Below are 22,266 nucleotides of genomic sequence, written 5' to 3'. Positions count from 1 at the left end.
CTCTTGTTGTTATCAACATAAGTGCCTGCTCGGTCGTTCTAGGGTCACCCCCCCCCCCTCCCCACCTTCCCCTGTAATCAATTTATAATTTTCTCTCCGTATCCCTGGCAGAGCTCATGCACAAATTATCCAACCCCCCCCCCCCCCCCCAACACATGGTAGGATGAGGCCTGAGGTAGTCTCCATTCTATCCTGATGCCGACATAGATTTTGAGTTTTTGAAGTTCAACTGAATGCTTCAGTAGAAAATAGGAGCATTTAAAAAAAAGAAAAGAAGTGAATTTGCCAATACTACTGGTTAGTTGAATCTGAGATTAGTTTCAATAAGAGGTACTTTACTAAAGTCAATAAAGACAAAATTAAAAAAAAAAAGGGTGGGGGGTTCAGTTCGATGAAAGCAAGGTGTTTATTGAGTCCGAGTTAGTTGGATCTGAGTTGTACTGTATATTATTGAAGCATGCTGATTTTTGTCACTATGAGTAGGTATTCGAAGCAAATCGAATCCCTGTGATTTGAAGTAAAACATATTGTAAATATATACCAAAATTCACACTTTTACATGATCTAAAACAATAAAATACAATTCATTTTGTTGTTGTATTATGACCATCTATCACAATAAGAATGTTAACATTTTTAGGTGCAAATAGAGATCCCGCATTTTCTAGACTATTTGAAGTACAGTAGGTATAATTACATTATTTATCAAACTTAACATCTTTTTATGATCTGTGTGGTGAAATGCATATAATTCTTGTTGAAATAATATTTATTTCAGTCATAGCAACAGTTTAAAAAAGCAAATATTTTACTTCAGGTGTCTGTTTTTATGGTATGATAATAAGACCCCTCTCTTTTCAGGTGTCTGTTTTTATGGTATGATAATAAGACCCCTCTCTTTTTATAACGAATCAAAGGGATTTTTTCTTTTTAGTTGCAGTGCCATTACACTTGTGTGTATTTGTTTCAAATTCAGTTGTTAAATATTCAATATATTTTAGAAATCTTTAACATGCGTTTTGCAACATTGATTTTTCATAACCAGTCTTAGTCTTAGGCAATATGAAAATATGATTTGAATATTCATACTGCTAGCATGGATAGATGTTTTAGGAACGGATTTAGTATATTATATTGTATAGTTTTTTTAAATACCAACCAACATGTACAAATTTGCAGGTCTAATAACCAAAATGGTTAATGGGCTCATTGTTGTAATGGAAATACTCTCAAACCAATGCAAAATATTGTCCATTACAACAATGTTAAAACAAGCCCATAATAATTGCGTTCAGTTACCAGACCTGCAAATATGTGCACGTCAATACCAACTCTTCTCTTCCCGATTGGAACAAGGGAGTGTTATTTTTTATATTACACTGCTCATGTGCAGTCAGCTGAGTCGACTGAGGGTCAGCAAAGGCAATGACATTTTTATTGTTTGATTTTCAAGTTGCTGAACACTTTGCTACACACCAGAGACCAGGCAACACTTTGTGAATATGAAGTAGAAATAAACCTAACCATATTTCTAATTAGAATGCTCCTGGCCCTAGCAGAATGCTAAGTTAACAAAACTTTGTCAATTCAAGCCGTTAAACATTTAAAATTTAAAGCTCTTAATGAACATGTGTCCTGAATTATAATGTATATATATATATATATATATATATATATATATATATATATATAATATTATATATATATATATATATATATATTTATATATATATATATATATATATTATATATATATATATATATATATATATCTGTTTGTATCCTTGTGCTCATAGCATATCAAATAATTCTTCAAATCTTTACCCGATCATCATCATCATCATTGCCTTTTTCACCCTGGGTCAGCGTACAGGCCACAGACAAACAGTTTCCATCCTTCTCTATCCTGAGCTAACTTTTTTATCTCGTTCCATGTCTTATCACTTCTCTGTATATCAGCTTCTTTAATTTTTTTCATGTTCCTCGTGGCCTTCCCCTTGAACTTCTGCACTGAGGATTCTAGTCCAATATTTTCTTTGTTATAGTGGAGTCCTTCTTCCTAAGGGTGTGTCCAATCCACCTCCATTGTCTTCTTCCTATTTCCTCTCCCACAGGTTTCTGCTGTGTTCTTTTCCATACTTCTTTGTTCTTAATTCTATCCATCCATTTTATTCTGAGTAGATTACGCATACATCTGTTTAAGAAAACCTGTATCCTCCTTATACATGTCTGCGATGCATTCCAAGTTTCACATCCATACATAGAACAGACTTCACGTTTGAGTTGAAAAGTCTTAGCTTTAGTCGAATTGAGAAGTCTTTAGTTCTCCAAGCTCTGTTCAAAGATGTGAATGCAGCCTGCAATTCCTATCTGTGCTTTCACCTCTGCTTCCGTGCCTCCATCCTTGTCAATTATTCTCTTGAGATAGTAGAAAGTGTCTATATCTTCAAGTTCCTGATCTTTTACTTTGATCGGCTCCCTTTGGCGTATAACTATCCTTAAGACCTTTGACTTTGCAGGTTGAATTGTGGCTTTTGCTTGCATCTGGGACAGAAGAGCCAGATCATCCAACTGTGTCCAGGGGGGGGGGGGGAGGTTTTCTTCATTAGGCAATCAATGGAAAGGATGAACAGGAATGATGAGAGCAAACATCCCTGCTTGACACCAGTCTTAATTTCAAGGCTGTCAGTAAGGTAATCTTCATGCACAATCCTGCAACTTGATCCTTCATACATTTCCTTAATGAGGTTTACTAAATTCTCAGGGAGTCCATAATGTGCCAGAATTTTCCACAATGTTGCTCTTCAATACTGTCGAAAGCCTTCTCGTAATCCAGAAAGTTGACAATAAAAGGAGAGTTCCATAGCCTGTTCCATTATGACTCGCAGAGAGACAATCTGGTCGATAGTTGAACGGTTTTTCCTTAAACCTGCCTCTTCTTCCCGCAGTTTAGCATCTATTGCATTCTTAATTCTCTCTAGAATAATATGATTGAAAAAAGTTTCCTGGGATAGAGAGAAGAGTGATTCCTCGACAATTATTACAGTTATTGAGGTCCCCTTTCTTTGGAAGCTTGACAAGATGGCCTTCCTATCAATCCTTTGAGACTATTCTGTCATTCCAGATTCTCTCAAATAGTGGGTGAAGGGCCTCAGCATTTCTTTCAGCATCAAATCAACTTTTAGAGCCTCCTGTGGAATCTGGTCTGGTCCAGCAGCTTTCCCCTTTTCATCTTGATAATGGCACCCACAATCTCTGTTATCGATGGTGGATCACAGTTAATTGGTAGCTCATTCCTTGCAGGCAAAATTTCCGGCGGGTTGTCTGGTGTTGGTCTGTTAAGAAGGCAGCTGAAATGTTCCCTCTATCGCTTAGATTGAGCCCCTTTTCCAAAAATAGTTTTTCCATCTTTGTCTTTGACAGGGGCGTGGCTATTGGTTCAAATGGTGCCTGGCACCACATCCATGTTTTAAAAATGGATAACAGCATTTTTTAAAATATATAAAACTGAGAAATGGTATATATCTCTTTTTATCAACAGTGCGAAACAGACTCCCTTTCTGTCACAACGCCTTCTATCCACGCTTTTCTCCCGATTCACACAGTCCGTTGATGACTGTCAGCGACTGTGTACCATGGCTGAGCGAGTGACTGGATTTCCCCACTCCCCACTCAAACGATTGCAAGGAGCGGACTGTTGCTGGCACCATTTAAGGCTATTACTATAATGTACTATAATGTTGCCACATTGAATACCTGGCTCGAATTTTTACCATCTTCACATACGAGAAAAAAAACCGCCTCAGGTGCCGAGAAATTTTTGCTCCAACTCTGTTGGACTGGGGAAAAATAGCTAATGTTGGTCATTTACGTCCCAGTCATAGTATGGTAACTTCGACCATCTTTATTATTATCGAAATCACGATTATTAACAAGTTCATTTGTTTCTCTCTCTGTGTCGTGATTATTGTATATATTAATTTTATTATTATTATTATTATTATTATTATTATTATTATTATTATTATTATTATTATTATTATTATTATTATTATTATTATATTATTATTATTATTATTATTATTATTATTATTATTATTATTATTATTATTATTATTATTATTATTATTATCATCATCATCATCATCATCATCATCATCATCATCATCATCATCATCATCATCATCATCATCATCATTATTATTATTATTATTATTATTATTATTGCTGCAAAAATTGATATGAAGGAATGTGAACGAGTTAAGTCAAACATTTCTTGATAGTGATGCTATATGCTAAATGCATGATCTTCGCGTGAATATGCGTGTTTGACTTTGTGTGTGTGTCTGCGTGCGCGTTCATCTCACACACACACACACACACACACACACACAGATAGGTAGATAGATAGATAGAGAGAGAGAGAGAGAGAGAGAGAGAGAGAGAGAGAGAGAGAGAGAGAGAGAGAGAGAGAGAGAGAGAGAGAGAGAGAGAGAGAGATCTTATATGGTGTCATGTTTGATTTCCGAAGTGGAATGGGGCTGTTTCATGACGTAACTACAGTACTCTTTTAATAGGCCATGGGCTGTTTACATTCTTACGCTTTGTAAGTTTTGAAATTACCCTTTGTTCGATTGACATTCAATGTCTGCATGTGTCCCTTTAGCCATTTCCCTCAGTGTCCAAACTCCAATCAATATATTCGTTCGTGATTTATATAAACAAACTATTGAAAAGATTTGCAGGAATAGAAACATCACCATGCAAATTTACTTTACAAGTATGTAAGTTTGTTTTTTTTTCTTTCTTTTATATTTACACATGTAGCATGTGTAAGTCATTTTCGTCTGGCACCACTTTAAACTGTAAGCATGCCACGCCGCTGGTCTTTGACCTGTAACTCTGGTTTCCCATATTTTCCAGCAAGTGTCATGGTAGTTTGATAAAGGATCTTCATGTGTCCTCCTGTCGCTGCTGCTTCTGCTTTCTCTGCAAGTCTGTTCATTAACCATTCTTTATGTTCCGATTTCTTTACACCCAATACCTCGTGACAAGTTGTTATGTAGACTTCCTTGATCTTTGCCCAATGTTAACACACACACACACACACACACACACACACACACACACACACACGCACACACACACACACACTCACCCGCACAGGGATACAACAAAAATTAGTACCAGCTGCAATATAACCCTAGCAAAAGTCAATTACTAAACTAATACTACAACATACGTGACGAATCATCTCAAAATAGTGTTATGTCAGTTTTATGCATAAAATTGAATTTTATGCTTAATCGGTACAATTTGAGTTAAAGTTAAATGCCTATGTCTATCTATATTGAGTTGAGTCAGTTTGTCTACCTAATTTTAATCATTTTAACTTGAAATTAAACGAAGTGCTTATTCGCAATAGTACTGCAAATAGTGATTTTCACGGTAAAATCACTATTCGCAGTAGTAGGAGCGCTCTCCCGTCTCTGAAAATTCCTACAGTTTTTCCATTTCCGTTTCTCATTTCGACCGATGCCGACCATTCTCCATTTTCCACGGTTCGCGTATCTCCGAACCAAAAGCAAAGTTTAGCAATTTTCTGCCATTTTTCATCACCGAGAAAGTCATCTTCAAGGTAAATGTTAGATATCTTTTATTATTCGTGATCTTATATTATTTTTAGAGGCCACCGCTATTCGCAGTAGTACTGCGAATAGTGATTTCCTCTATTCGCAGTACTACTGCGAATAATAAATTCCTCTATTCTCAGTACCAACAAGATATGAAGTGAGTAGAAAAGTGCCAGAAGACAATAGAGAATAAAAATTTTCCGCGGCGGTGGTGGGGTTTGAACCTGCGACCTTATTGGTACGACAACTCCGCCTGGCAGGTGAGAGCGTGGCTCTACCGTGTGAGCTATCCACGAACACAAATATATTCGTTTCAAACCCAAGTCATTTCTAGATCCCTCTCTCACCCACTTCTGGGACCGCCGATTCGTTCGCCCACCACCATCGCGAAGTATTTTGACCAGCATTTAAGCTTAATAGCCAATATTCTCAACACAAACATATAACATAGAAACGATTGAGACATTGAGTATGCTCCGGTGTATGGGGTGAATTTTTAATTCAGAAAAGTGAGTGGAGCAGGCACTTATGTTGGTAACAACAAGATATGAAGTGAGTAGAAAAGTGCCAGAAGACAATAGAGAATAAAAATTTTCCGCGGCGGTGGTGGGGTTTGAACCTGCGACCTTATTGGTACGACAACTCCGCCTGGCAGGTGAGAGCGTGGCTCTACCGTGTGAGCTATCCACGAACACAAATATATTCGTTTCAAACCCAAGTCATTTCTAGATCCCTCTCTCACCCACTTCTGGGACCGCCGATTCGTTCGCCCACCACCATCGCGAAGTATTTTGACCAGCAGTTAAGCTTAATAGCCAATATTCTCAACACAAACATATAACATAGAAACGATTGAGACATTGAGTATGCTCCGGTGTATGGGGTGAATTTTTAATTCAGAAAAGTGAGTGGAGTAGTACTCAGTAGTACTGCGAATAGTAGATAGCGTTCGTATTCGTTACTATTAGTATTAGTTAGTAGATAGCGTTCGTATTATTTATTTGCAGTAGCGCAAATAATAGATATTAATTTCAGTTGCAAGTTAGTCGAGAGCTTTATTTAGACAATTGTCGTGAATAGATTTTTACACATCTCATTCACAATTCACGATGAAAAATAAAATAAATAATAGGGCATGTATCTCCACATGAGTGGGTAGTTACACGATTAGTCCGGGTAATTTCATCCGGTAAAAGAAACACTTGACTAATTTCAATCAAATATCCATTATCCGTTTCGTAGTAAAAAGAGCTTCGGATATGAATATGAATATGAATGTAACCCCGTTTTTATACCCAATTTTATTTATTGTAACGTCAAAAACTCACGGGAAGAAACAACACAGAGACAACAGTGAATGGAACTCACCATGACATCCAAGGTTACCCAACATGAGAACAATTCACAACTTAATAGCCAAACAACAACAAACTGGAACACATTGAAACACAACAATAAATACGTTCCTACACGATAGTAATAGAGTAGAGGCAGAAGGTTGGGCGCAAAATATAACTGCTAAAGGCATTTTGATAACTCCAGTCGCCGCCGACAGGCTCACTGTTTAAGGTAAAACTCGTTTTTTGGAACTTTATTTTTGGCCCTTTACTGTTTTGGTCACCATGGCGTTATTTGTGAACCTATGTGACTAATTTTGGTATCATTTTAATGAGCTAAAGGGCACAAAACAAGCTCTCTAACGATGTATTTCATTCTTAATTCCTGATTGTATTTTTAAGAAAGTGAAGCGAATGAAGTAAAAAATTAACATTTTTTGAATTATAAGAACTTTTTAAATTATGTATATTGTAATTATACTTGATATATCGATAGCCAATTAATTGAATATATCTGCCAAATTTCATCAAAATTGATACACTCGCTCACTATTTTATTTTCCTCGCCATCAACCCCACTTTTTAGGGACTAAAACCTCATATTTTCTCCAATTTCATTTAACCTTCCTTTTTTTCATTCTTTCCATACGCGAAAATGTTTGTATGAAATAAAGCTTTTTTTTTTTTACCTTTAAAATGATACTCAACACTTGCCATTTATTTTTTAATTGAAAACAAAACTACTGAAAACAATAGGTCGGCCATGTTGACTGCAAAACCCAAACGAGATGCTGGTTTTGAGGCAGCAGTGAGATCACATATTATTCTCTCTGTAAAAATTGACTAAAAATTTCAACAGAAAAATATAAATAACTCTGGAACCGTTAGTCGTAGAGAAAAAAATAAGGCATCAAATTTATGTTGTTTTCAAGTCCCATCCCCCTGACTGGGTAAAATTAAAGATATTGTGAGTTTGAAAATTTTATCAAAGTCCCAATAAATAAACTATATTAATAATAATAATAATAATTATTATTATTATTACTATTTTTATTATTATTATTATTATTATATATATTTTTTGTTTGTTTTTGTTAATGTTTAAAAAAAATAATTATTACTATTATTAGATGAAAGAATGGGTCGCCTGATGATATAGATCAAAGGGGTGTTACGGAGGTGCCTTACGATGCGTCACGTCGTTCGTGCAATTTTAACCTCTTAACAGTAACACTGATTTTTTTCATCCAGATAATAGTTTTCCTATTAATGCAGAATAAATCGTTTCCACCAATTAAGCTATAATCGCATAGCTTGTCTTTTATTGAATGGTAACATTAAGACTATGATCTGGTGTTAGGTTAAAGTAAGATTGAATCTCATCTTTAATGGGTTAAATTGTATAGTTTGATTTTTTAAAATAACACACACACACACACACACACACAGAGTGCGGTCCATCCATCACTTGTATTGTAGCGACAAACCAGTTACCGGAGCTACCGTGTACATAGTTCCTGAGGCGAGGTGCCCAGTTACCTTGTACGTAGACACTCCTTTTAAAATTTCTCTGAATTGTCAAAAATTATAGTTTGCAATGAGGCAGCAATAATATAGTTTAGAAGTAATAATTCCATTTGATTGCTGTTTAATTAAGCCATGTCTTCAAATTCAAAGAACCACTGCAGGCACTGTAAAAAATAATCAGTTTTCAAACAGCAGCATAAAATGTGGTTTAGTTATAATGCAGTGTCTATGTATCCATATCACAATGATAAGACCTTGAATTTTGTCTTTATGTGGGAGAGAAGCAGAAATTGCTTAATAGTAATCAACTTGAATCTCTTGGCTCCAGCTGGATGGACTTGAATCTCTGTGATGTCACTAGGCTAGAAGCTAATTAGAGATGCTTCACAGCAGTCCACGTTGAGATGACATTGTGTTAGATTTTGAATGCTTTCTTGAAAGTCGTGTTAATAGTTTAAAATGGTTGAGTTTATGTTTGTTCAAGATTTAAAAATTTGTCTTGTTTTTCTTGCCCAGTAATTAATATGTTCTTTTTTTGTTTTTTGTTTTTTGTCTTTCATGATGATCCAGATAATGGCTCTTCAAAAAGGTGAAATATTCCTGTCTTTTATGGACTTCCACAAGACATTGGAGGAATTTCAGGCTGCAAACAATATTCTTTATACAAGGAAATCATCGAGAAAGGTAAATGTCAATCCTTTTGTTTGTTATAAATGCGTTACTTATACTAGGCTGTTTAGTGAGTAGCAGCAGTGGGAGTCAAATTGTGACCCAATTTGCCCATAAGAAAGGTTTTTCGATACTTTGGTGCTAACATCCATGAATCGGAAATATTTCTACATTTGATATCACAAATTTTTATATATTTCATTTTTTTCTTTTTTTTTTCCAGTTGCCAATATACCACCCTCAGTTTGAGCGATTACAGTATGAATTCGTACATTACGCTTGTAAACAGGGGAAAAAAAGAGCAACTCAAAGCAAGGGGATTAGACCCAACCAAAGGTAAATATGGATTTGAATTTATCATTTTTGATTCACTTTTGGCTCTTAAAAATTTGATTCCCAGTACTTTGCATGGTTTGGGAACCAGGGTGTTACCCGTTCCAAAATGACTGTCAACTCTATATTTAGGTCAATGCGACATGTGCACAGAAAAAAAAAACAAATTAGAAAGAGTGTTTCAAATGAATCACACTATTTCAGTTAGTTACAATGCCAACAAAGTAACCTTGTTCTCCATTATACTTTCTAAATTTCTATTTGGTTTTTGTTCTTCCAGGTGAATCTGGAAAAATTTTCACTTGCAACCTGAGTATTATTATTGTTTTTTTGTGGTGACTTTTTCTGTGATTATGTGTAGAAAATTACAGATCCGTAACAAATGTGACGAGAGGCTGGTTTATGGTTACAGTAAGGGACTGCATTTTTTGCACAGTTATCTAAGTTTGAAGTTCTGACTATTTCCAGCATTTACAGATCTGATAATTGCATAGTGATTTATATTTATATTTATATTTTGTCTTTCTATTCCTTCAGAACATTAAAGTGTGGCTGCAAAGCCTATGTTAGAATCATTGCGACTGAGTGTAATGGTCAGCATGTTTTAATGATCACTGGAGCTGACCATACACATGAAAATCATCCAGTGGATGCAATGGTAAGTGACATGCTTTTATTACAGAATCGAATTATGGTCCCATTTTTGTCAAGTTTTTCCGATTTTATTTTCAGCTCTTTGTTTTTTGGGTTTAAAAAAAAAAAAAAAAAAATTTGCTCTAGAGGTTAAATATTTTGATGAAAGATTGGTGGAAATAATGTTGTATTACCAATTTTAGACTGATACAGAATTTTTTTCTTGTAATTCAAATTTTAAAAAATTCCCTGCATGGGAATAACATTATGGCCCTCGTTGGTCTTCCATCTCTGTTTCTTCCTATAGAGTATTGAGCTGAATGCCCAAAAGTCTTTGAACAATTGTAAATACTCGAATCCATCGTCCAAAATGGAAGATGTTATTGCAAGGGATTTGAGAATACCTTGCTGAAGAATTGCTAGGGAAGCATCTATTTGCTCGGCAATTCGATTGCTGAATTGCACTCTCTAACTCTCTAATGAATTTACAGAAGGCTTTTTTTTTACATGGGAAATTTCCTGAACTGTCATTTTCAAACCATTAAGTTCAGAGATTGTCGGTAAACAAATACTGCACTCTCTAATGAATGTAAGAAAGGTACTTGCATGTGAAATTTCTTGCACTGTCATTTTCAAGCCATTACGTTCAAAGATTGTGGAAGATAAATACTCTCAAGCACAGTTTTCTTGAACGCCTTGACATGCAAAAAAAAGTTTGGGGAAACCATATCTTGCCTTGTTGACTTTGCTTCGTACCCAGAAGGTTCCAATTTCAAGGGGTGTCAAAATGTTAGTATCGTTTTGTCAGATCCTGTTCTCTTTGGTCACATTTAAAGTCGAAATTGGCTGTTTGGCAGGCCTGGTTCTATAGGCAGGATCATTACTGAGCCTGCTGACAAATCACGAGCTAATCAAGATGTGATCTGTTTTATTATTAAATGCCATTTGATAAAATAGATATTTACAAACAATGCACATCAGAGACTGAACAAAAAGACACATTATAAATTATGGTATCACAGGCACTGGTCCGCGCATCACATCATTCACAGCCATCACCATGTCTCCTTTTTCTGCCATCGTCGTACTGTCTTCAGAGCAATGACCGCGGTACCTTGAGCTTCGTATGTTTCTATTTTTAATAATTTTTTTTCTTTAATTTTTTTTCAGACAGCTGCGGTGTATCCGGAGAACCGTAAGCCACGCATCAACGACACCATCAGGGCCATGGCCTCTGCCAGTGTCAGCAACAGGGGCCTGAGGCAGTATATTGAAGGGGCCCAAAACATAACGTTGTTGCCTCAAGACATCACCAATTTGAGAAAAAAATTGACTGCTGGGGTGAGATTGAGTGATAATGAGAGTGTCGAGATTGTGTTAGAGAATATTAGGAAGGAAGGGGGGTTTACGAAATTTGGTCAGAGTGAGAGTGGTGAGTTTGAGTATCTGTTTTTTGTTTCTGCGAGCATGAAGCGTGACCTTGATCGTTACTGCGATGTTTTTGTTATGGATGTTAAGGACAGTCTTAATCGTTATTTGTATCCCCTTGTTAATGTCTTTTCTATCGATGCTGAAGGTGATGGTCGTCCTGTGCTCCATGGTTTTGTGAGGAATGAAAGTCGTGTATATCTTCTATCTTGTTTGTCATTTTTGAAGTCTGTCATGTCTGAAGATGTTTGTGGTCCTTCTGTGTTTTTTGTTGACAAGGACTTGTCAGAAATTGCTGCAATTCATGAACCTTTTCCTTCCTCCTTGGTTCGACTCTGTTCTTTCCATTCGTCGACTGTGGTGAAGAGAGCTCTGAAAAGTCATGGGCTCTCTTCACAGCAAGTTGATACATTCCTGGGTTATTTCAAAGAGCAGAGGGAAACTAAGTCACAGGATAGGTTTCATGAACTGACTGACATGATTCAACGAGATGCACCTGACCGGACTGTAGAATATTTCCGCACGAACTGGTGGAATATTACAGACATGTGGGCGACTCATGCAGCTCTTGACCTCCAGACATTTTTTGGGACAACGACAAACTACATTGAGAGTTACCATGGTAAGATTAAACAGACTCTTAGACCCCAGACTCGACTTTCGGACTTTATTTCATTTTTGTTGACATACAATTCTGACCATGTGAGGACCAAAGACATGACCACACACCTACTCAACATCACACATCACTACAATGTCAAACACCTCAGCACAGATTTACAAAAAATCACAGACTTACTAACATCATTTGCAGCCAAACTCATCACAGACCAATATCACTTGTCAAAAAGTATTACATACACCCACACACCTACTCCCTCAACTTCTGACACAACTTATTCATTTCAAGTGGCCGGAGATACGCGACAGCAGAATTCTTATACTACAAATCTTACTGAATGTGATTGTAGTTTTTTTTCTCAATTCCACCTGACATGCCGACATATTTTCTCTTTGAAAACTGTACTTGGTCTACCTCTCTATTCTTTGAACATGTTCGCTGGTTCTCGGTTTCTGAAATCTAGACAATTACTTACAGACAACCGTGACAGACCATTACACATGCATCATGAGACTAATATTGTGCCCCGTCGTAGGATGGTAAGCACACAGGAAGGACGCTACAGAATTGTGTCTGCAGTGACAAGTCGGATAAATTCTGTATTCCAGTTGATGGGAGAATCGCATTTCAACCATAAAATTGAGCAGCTGGAACAGTTTTTATCTCTTGTCTCTTCAGACAAAGATTTCAGTATTGTTGAAATGCCGGTTCAGACTGAGAAAGTGTCTTCTGCTTTTGACATGACTGGGTCTATGACTCCTTCCAACAAGACTGGGTCTATGACTTCTTCCGCCAAGACTGGGTCTATGACTCCTTCCGCCAAGACTGGGTCTATGACTCCTTCCGCCAAGACTGGGTCTATGACTCCTTCCACCAAGACTGGGTCTATGACTCCTTCCACCAAGACTGGGTCTATGATCTCTTCCGACAAGACTGGGTCTATGACCCCTTCCGCCAAGACTGGGTCTATGACTTCTTCCGACAAGACTAGGTCTATGACCCCTTCCGACAAGACTGGGTCTATGACAGAAAATTAAGACTAAAGACAGACCCAGGAACAGACAGAACTTTACGAAATGTAAGAGACATAGGATCGACAGCAATGTAGAGACTGACTTCACTCGCATCGGACTAAAGACAGTGGACAAGTCTCAAGTCCGGGGTATATTACAGACAGGTGATAGTGACAACATAACCAAATACCGTTTTGACAGATGTCGCAATTCCAACAGTACCAACTGCAGTTGACACTGACGAGTCTATCTGTCATAAATGTTGTGAGGAAGAGTTAGAGCGTAGTCTGTGGGTGTGAATGGTGTTAATGGAATGGGTGAGGTGTAAGTATTGTCCGCATTGGTACCATAGGTTTCGTTTAGGGTTTAGTGTGATGGTTAGATCATTTGTTTGCCAGGTGTGAATGTTGGAATGAAAGTGATGTCGGATGATTGTATGCATGTTTCCATTGCATAACAGGCTTGCCAGTTTTGTGTAAAATTACAAATTTCTGTTGACTTCTCTTTCATTTTGTGTGTTGCATTGTCTGTATTATAACTTTTCTTTTATTTTGAGCATTAGCTAACGATTTTTGTTTCTTTTAAAGTTTATTTGGATTTGTGGATTTCCATCTCACTCTGGATTTGGAGTGAGTTTGTCAGTATTTTCATTAAATAAGTGTTTGGTCATGTGTCAGAGTATCGTGGCACACATTTTTTGAAAGAGCATTTTCATAAATCGGCAACCCTGTTATAATATCCCACCCAGCAGTATGTGATATATATGTAAAGATTTATAGTTATTGACTTTTTACATGTAATTTGAATATTTTTGTTGTCAAGGTTGTGAGTTTGTGGTTCCTTATGTCATTTTTGACATTTTGTATCTAGATTTCATTTTTGTATTCTTGAATCATTCAATTAGCTCTAGTGAAATAATATATTACAATTAGGAAGTTTTATGGACTTAGGAGACAAAGAATGGCTGTTTTTCAATTAATCTTTATTTTTCTATTTTGCAATAATAGGTTGCATGACCACTTAGTTGCAACAACATAATTTCTAGCATAGGGTACCTGTGTGGGGTTCCTGACCTCCCATAGTGGGCAGGAAGGTACTTACTGTGTCTTCTATCCCCCTATATCTGCTTTCCAATTGCTTCCTGTCTTTGTCTTGGAATAAGATTACTTGATTTTGTCCTGACCCTGACCGGGGTTCTTGGCTGGGAGGAAAACCGTTAGTGTATTGTTATTGTTATTGTTATAGAGATGATATTTTTTTTCTTTGTAAATCATCTCTCTGTTATGTATTGTATTTTTTATTAACATATGATATCTAAACTTTTGAGTGTGGACCTGTGCTTGTGTCGGGATGAGACTTTTATGTGATTTCAAGCCATGCACAATGATAGTATGCTCTTTGAATCTACACCTGTTACCTATTTGTGCCATTTCCCTTTGTCTTACTTTTGTGCTTTTAATTGTAACTCTAACTTTTTACTGGCGCTGGAATGACCTAAATGTGTCGCAAGTGCCGTAAAACTCTAAACAAACAAATTATTATCATCATCCCTTTGTGTAATGGATAAGTAATCTTGTTATAAATTGTATCTTTGAAAGGAATTTACAAATTATAGCGGGCAGAGAGGTACAAACTGTCTTCTATCCCCCTATGTCTGTTTTCCAACATGCTCTCTGTCTTTGTCTTGGAATGAGATTACTTGGTTTTGTCCTGGCCCCGGCCGAATACCTTGGCTGGGAGGGAAACAATCAAATGTATAGTTAGTTTTGGGAGATGATATTTTTTTCCTTGTAAATCATCTCTGTTATGCACTCTATTATGTTTTATTTATGTATTATATATGATTTGTAAACATTTGAGTGTATTCCTCTTAGTGGGGACCTGTGCTTGTGTCTGGATGAGACTTTTAGGTGATCTCAATTTAAGTACACTGATAGTGTGCTCTTGGAGTCTACATCTGTTCTCTTTTGAACCAATTCCCCTTTTTCTGCCTTATTCTTGGATGCTTTAATTGTAATTCTAGAACTTTTTACTATCCCATTTTTTCCCTTTTTACTGGCGCTGATATGACCTTAATGTGTTGCAAGCGCCGTAAAATCCTCAAAAACAAAACATCAAAAACAATTTACAAATTATAAAGTATTTATTAAAGTTTAAATATCTTATGCTTGGAACAGATGTGTGTATGATAGTTTTATTATGTCCAATGATATCGCCTAAATATCGTTTATTGTGTCATTATATTATGCTTTGCCCATTCATGTATGAATAAATTTTGATTGAACTCTTGTTTATTTTGTGTATCTTGAATCTATTCCTCTTACTTAGCATGTGCAGGTGCACGTTACTGGATGGGATTTCTGTCCTCCTGTAGTGGGCAGGATGGCACTTACTATGTCTTCTATCTCCCTATATCTGTTTTCCAACTTGGTTTCCTGGGTGGGGATCCTGACCTCCCATAGTGGGCAGGGAGGTACATGCTGTGTCTTCTATCCCCCCATACCTGTTTTCCAATTGTTTCCTGTCATTGTCTTGTAATGAGATTACTTAGTTTTGTCCTGATCCTTGCCAGAGTTTCTTGACTGGGAGAGAAACAGTCGAATGTATAGTTATAGTTTTGGGAGATGATATTTTTTTCCTTGTAAATCATCTCTCTGTTATGCATTGTATTATGTTTAGTTTACATATTATATTATATGATTGGTAAACATTTGAGTGTATTCCTCTTAGTTGGGACCTGTGCTTGTGTCTGGATGAGACTTTTAGGTGATCTCAAACTAAGTACTTTAACGGTGTGCTCTTGGAATCTACATCTGTTCCCTATTTGAACCCGTTCCCCTTTGTCTTACCTTTTCTTTTGTGCTTTAATTGTAATTCTAGAACTTTTTACTATCCTATTCTCTTCCTTTTTACTGGCGCTGATATGACCTTAATGTGTTGCAAGCGCCGTAAAACCCTTAAAAACAAAAACAAACAACTTGGTTTCTGTCTTTATCTTGGAATGAGATTACTTTACTATGTTTTGTCCTGGCCGGCTACCCTGGTTGGGAGGGAAATAGTCAAATGTATAGTTATGGGAGGAGATGGTGCTCTGTTATGCACTGTATTATGTTTTATTTACATATTATATATGATTTGTAAACATTTGAGTGTATTCCTCTTAGTGGGGACCTGTCCTTGTGTCTGGATGAGACTTTTAGGTGAGCTCAAACTGTTTTGATAGTGTGCTCTTGGAATCTATATCTGTTCCCTATTTGAACTAATTCCCCCTTTCTCTTACATTTTCTTGGGTGATTTAATTGTAATCCTAGAACTTTTTACTTTCCCATTTTCTTCCTTTTTACTGGTGCTGATATGACCTTAGTGTGTTTTAAGCGCCGTAAAAACACTTAAAAACAAAAACAAAACGGGTGCAAGTTCTGAACAAGTAGCATAATTTTCTTTTTCCTTTGCTGAACTAGTGCTTTCTTTCAAATAGCACTCTGGATGGGGTCTTTTGTCCTCTCCAAATGGGCCAGAAGGTCGCTTGTTTTCTATCCCCCAATATTATGTTTTCCAACTTGCTTTGTTTTTTGCCTTGGAATGAGATTCACTGGTTTTATCCAGATGCTTGGCAGGGAGTGGGAGGGGAAGGGTCAATTTTTACTTAAGGGAGATTGTATGTTTTTACAGTTCACTTTTCTTCCTTTTTATTTGCGCTGATGACTTACATTGTTGCAAGCATTGCTAAAATAATTAGAAATTAACTGGCGCTAAATTGCCATGTAAATATTTGTAGGTGCTGCAATATTTCTTGAATGAACACGTTATAGGGTGGATTTTATTTGGATGCTATGCCCTCGTATTACAAAACAGAAAATTTGTTGACCATTTTTTTATTTACGTATTGGCCAAGCCTTCTGATCGGGGGTGAAAAAAAAATTAAGAGCATCCAGCAAAATGTGTAATACATCGTGGTCTTGTAGTCTGTTTTATAAATCTGATGTTTGAATCTGGGCCCGAGATGGCAACTTAAAAGATCCAATCTACCCTTTTCTTCCTTTTTACTGGCGCTGATATGACCTAAATGTGTTGCAAGCGCCTTAAAAACAAAAAAAACACCAACTACAGCATCATTACAAATAACTCCTCTTTGTTGGATCTTGTGCTTTTGTCTGGATGAGACTAATACTTATAGGTGATCTAAAACTAAGTACATTGGTGGTATGCTCTTGGAATCTACATCTGAACCCTATTTCTTCACAGTTCCCCTTTGTCTTACTTTCTCTTGGGTGCTTTTATTGTAATTCTAGAACATTTTCTTCCTTTTTACTGGCGCTGATCTAACCTAAATGTGTTGCGAGCGCCGTAAAACCCTTAAAAACAAACAAAGTCATTTACAATCTACATATCATTATTATCATAAGATTTTAATGTGTTTTCAGTTTCAACTATCATCAATGATGGCGACACCTATGTTGATGTCACAAGCGGCTTTAACATTCATTAAACCTGCAGCTGAAAGGATAACCACAACTTGCTGTTTCAGGTGAGTGGAAGATATTGACATGATTCTAAAATAATAATAAGTTACTTATATAGGGCTCAAGTTCTACATATAAGTGGTCAGCACCTCTTTACAATATTAATTGTCATTCATTGACTATTTTGAGAACACTTAAATATAAAGAAACAAACTCGCACATAGATATATTACACAGGAACATGCACACACATACACCAATACTCCTCACTAACATTGATAACTTATTCTAACTAAAAACATTTGATTAATGACAATAAAATAGTTTTGTTTAAAAAAGTTTTAAAAACAATCCTTTCACCAAATGACAACCAATGGAGATTATATTGAATTTCTTTCGTAGGGTCATTCGATTTTTTAATCCGTTTTGTGGCTCTGCTTTGGATAGTTTGCAAATGTTGTATCAATTTGGGTGGCACACCCAAGAGCAATGGAATACAATAATCATACCTGCTGGTTACCAAAGCATGAACGATAATTTGTGTATGCTCTAATAAAGCTGGCAATTGCCAAAGAAATCACTTACAGACAGTTAGTTTTGGGCATAAAAGTTACTTTAAAAATACAAAAAACCCACTTTACTAAATAATAGTCCAAAAAAAAATATAAATCTCAATTCAAATAAAAGAAGCAAGAGAAAATTTCTTTTGGACACATCTGAAACACAGAAATTCTTGGCAACAAATCCAGGTCATTTTATTGTACCGATAACGAAAAAAAAAAAAAAAAAGAAAAAAGAAAGCAAAGGAAGACAAAAAACTAACCTATCCGTTACTTTTAATAATGGATTTAAGCAACATATTATTTCAGTCCATGCCTGCCCTGATAGAACTGCTCAGAAGAGAGTGACTATTGGTTTGTCTTCACCATTGAAATCATACATACACATTGTGTCAACAAGATATATCGTGTGAAACATGACAGATTATTGACAATAGTTTTATAGAATCATTTCTTGTTTTATTTTATAAATTCTATGCTTTATATTTTTGTCCCCAGCACTACAAAGAAGCTAGATGAAATAAGAAACTTGGCTCGCATGCGAATCGTTGATAACAGTGCTATTGGCAAAGCTGCAGCTGAGATAGGGAAACCTCCCCGTGTCATTCAAGTTTATAATGATAGACAGGTTTGTCATAAGTTATTCTTTTTTTTTTTACAATTGACACTCTTCTTTGTTTGATATGTGACCAATTGTCTGATAACAATTTTATGTTCAGATGAACCTGATACTTAATATTGAATTTTAAGTTTAACTTCTAAATTTGACTTAAAATGAATGCCTCCATTGAGGAGTCTCGTTATACAGGCCTATTGTGGCATATTTTGTTTCTTTGTCGATCAGATGTTTTGCAGCATAGCATTAACTCACTCAACCCTAAAACCGACTATATCCGTAGTATACCCTGAGTTACTTTTACCCCATGCCTATTTGTTACGTTTTTCTGAGATAAATTATAGGCGTAGTATCAAAGCTAATGTTTTTAGTTTTTTTGCATGTTAATGGTAGTTGAATACAACTATCTATGCACATACTTATTTTAAATACATTTTTTCCAATTTTATTTGAGTGTCCAATTTGAAAAGTAGCAAAAATCTCTAGGCTTGAGTGAGTTAACACATTTTCCTTTTGGCTAAATATCTAAGACTAAGAGAAAAATATCCAAAAGACGCCATTACTTTGGATGCTGAGTTCTGCACTTTTTATTTTTTGGCAACTGGAGAAGAGGGTTGTCAATGAGTTATGCATTTGTCTCTGGAGTTCTCATGTAGACACAACTTTCACCACCAGTAATACAATGTTCTAGATTTTTGCTTGTGATTGGAGTCCACATCTCAAAAACAAGAGCATTTGATATTGCGAGAATTTTTTGGCTGTGAAATGGAAATTCCACACGGAAGAAAATTAGATTTCCTTTGTTAAGAAAATTAGATTTCCTATATTTCAGTGTTTACTGATAGAAACAATGTTTTAATAAAGCCAAAGTCTTGAAAAATAATGGGTGTTTTATCTGTGTTGTGTGGGATTATAATTGAAGCTGTCAGCAGGAACTAAATGGGGTTTTAGCCCATTGACTTTTTAAATAATTGCCTTACCATGTTGGTTTCCATAACTAGTAACAGATTTGCTGTATGTATGATTTGAAAAATAGGTTTAAAATTAAAATCAACATTGAGCTTTATATAGTGCAATATCCACTAAATGTGCTCAAAGCGCTTTACAAAGGGTCCCTGGTCAACAGCAACATTTAACATGTAGGATGGGACATGACGCCTGTTCGGCGATATTACAATTTTTCGGACAAAGACAACACTGTTAACAGCCAGGTACTCATTTTACACCTGAGTATGGTGAGAGAATATGAGTAAAGAGCCTTTTCCAAGGACTCAACTATGCGCCGATCACGAGGCTCGAACCCATGACCTTCCGATCTGAAAGCGAATGTCATACCACTAGACCACATAGTTGTTTGGAGTTGCCACTAATAAGTTAGTTTTGCTCCTTACTTCAGCGATCCGAGGTAGGGAAATTTTAGTTGTATGAGCCTTTTATGGGTTAAAACAAGTTGCTGTCTTTTACTTTAAAATGGACTAATATATATGATGAAATATGGGTCATAGATAAAACTTTTTTTCTTTTTTTTCTTGTTCTTCTTCTTCAATTTTCAGGTTGGTTACTTGGGAGATAAAGTGTAGGAAAATTTTAGTTGTATGAGCCTTTTAAGGGTTAAGTTGTTGTCTTTTACTTTAAAATGGACTAATATATATGATGAAATATGGGTCATAGATAAAACTTTTTTTCTTTTTTTTTTCTTCTTCAATTTTCAGGTTGGTTACTTGGGAGATAAAGTGTAGGAAAATTTTAGTTGTATGAGCCTTTTAAGGGTTAAGTTGTTGTCTTTTACTTTTTAAATGGACTAATATATATGATGAAATATGGGTCATAGATAAAACTTTTTTTCTTTTTTTTCTTCTTCTTCTTCTTCAATTTTCAGGTTGGTTACTTGGGAGATAAAGTGTAGGAAAATTTTAGTTGAATGAGCCTTTTAAGGGTTAAGTTGTTGTCTTTTACTTTTTAAATGGACTAATATATATGATGAAATATGGGTCATAGATAAAACTTTTTTTCTTTTTTTTCTTCTTCTTCTTCAATTTTCAGGTTGGTTACTTGGGAGATAAAGTGTAGGAAAATTTTAGTTGTATGAGCCTTTTAAGGGTTAAGTTGTTGTCTTTTACTTTTTAAATGGACTAATATATATGATGAAATATGGGTCATAGATAAAACTTTTTTTCTTTTTTTTTCTTCTTCTTCTTCTTCAATTTTCAGGTTGGTTACTTGGGAGATAAAGTGCTAGTGACAGTCAAAGGGGAGATGAGAAGGGCGTACATTGTCGGCTTGCGACAAAAGCAGAGACCAAATGTACCCAGGACTGACACCAATAACATTGTGCTGGTAGATGACAACGGTAATCCCATTGGGAACCGTGTCACTGTTCCTATCCCATCTGCATTGAGGGGCAAGGGTGGTGACCTGACTAAAATCATGTCGCTAGCTACCAAATTTGTTTGATATAATTATAATTGTAATTATGCATAGTACAAAAGTCACAGAATGAGAAGATGGAGAAAATGTGTGCAAATTGAATGCATTGCGTTATGTGCATGAGTGTTAATGAATATAAATACGAATTTGTTATTGTTATCTTTTAAGCATGGATGAAAGTTCACAGCGATCAATTTGCGTGAAAATGAAAGACAGACTGGCTAAGCCAGTTTGCCTGAGAAAGATGCTAATTTATAACAAGTAGCCACCATCTCAAATGACCTAACAATGACCTGCAAAGATAAACAAACCATATTCACCTCTGTTAGCTAGCCAAATACCAGCTGGCAGTCATATTATTTGAACCAAAATGCTGGCACAACTGAACTTTCACTCATGATTAATTTGTTATATTTTAATATAAATACATGGGATTTAATCAAAATGAAGATTGTTTATTTCTTGTGTTGTGTTTGTTAGAGCTTGTTTCTTTGTTAAGGGTTTTAAAGCACCGCAACGTTTGAGGTCACCTAAAAGTCTTACCCAGACACTGGCACAAGTCCCCACTAAGAGGAATACACTCAAATGTTTACAAATCATATGTTAAGAATAAACCAAAATATCTACATACACTCGAGCACGGAAATTTCGAACAAGTCGGGACCGGGCCAATTTGTTCGAGATTTCCATGTTTTCGAGTTTTCTGTGTTGAGTATTTTACAGAGGATATGAGGGAGGTAATTGTGGGTGGTCTTGATACAAGTCATATTATGATAATGATGACTCTCCATTATTGTTGTGAACTCTGTCAAGAGTCAATAGTGAGATAATTCAATTTTCTTTTCTCAGCCATCTTTTACAAAATTATGAAGAGAGCAGGGATGTAAATGGCAAATGATAAAAAATTCTGAAACCAACTCGCACACTCCTTTTAAAAAAATTGAAACTACAGATGTATTTGTAAAAAGCTAATTTTAACTAGTAGAGTATGTGTAGCCAATTTAT

General features: G+C 35.9%; 1 protein-coding gene across 2 annotated transcripts; it reads left to right on the top strand.

The window, feature by feature from the left end:
- The first annotated feature begins 5,435 nt into the window (after window positions 1-5,435).
- LOC144970769 (uncharacterized) lies at window positions 5,436-21,710 on the top strand. 2 transcript variants are annotated; one of them, XM_078910782.1, is made up of 8 exons: window positions 5,505-5,638; window positions 9,068-9,181; window positions 9,390-9,502; window positions 10,037-10,157; window positions 11,303-11,473; window positions 17,620-17,723; window positions 18,717-18,846; window positions 21,046-21,710. In XM_078910782.1, the coding sequence occupies exons 2-8, from the start codon at window positions 9,071-9,073 to the stop codon at window positions 21,286-21,288; spliced, it is 993 nt and encodes a 330-aa protein (XP_078766908.1). In that variant the 5' UTR covers window positions 5,505-5,638; window positions 9,068-9,070; the 3' UTR covers window positions 21,289-21,710. The 2 variants fall into 2 exon arrangements, with proteins under 2 accessions (XP_078766901.1, XP_078766908.1); XM_078910775.1 differs by lacking the exons at window positions 17,620-17,723; window positions 18,717-18,846; window positions 21,046-21,710 and having other exon boundaries at window positions 5,436-5,638; window positions 11,303-15,487.
- The last annotated feature ends 556 nt before the right edge of the window (window positions 21,711-22,266 follow it).

Source organism: Berghia stephanieae, chromosome 1 (assembly GCF_034508935.2).
Source record: "Berghia stephanieae isolate SIO BIC M18660-M18661 chromosome 1, UCSD_Bste_1.3, whole genome shotgun sequence".
Taxonomy (NCBI): domain Eukaryota; kingdom Metazoa; phylum Mollusca; class Gastropoda; order Nudibranchia; family Aeolidiidae; genus Berghia; species Berghia stephanieae.
The sequence above is the reverse complement of the archived record's forward strand: the minus strand, read 5'-3'. Positions and strand labels throughout refer to the sequence as shown.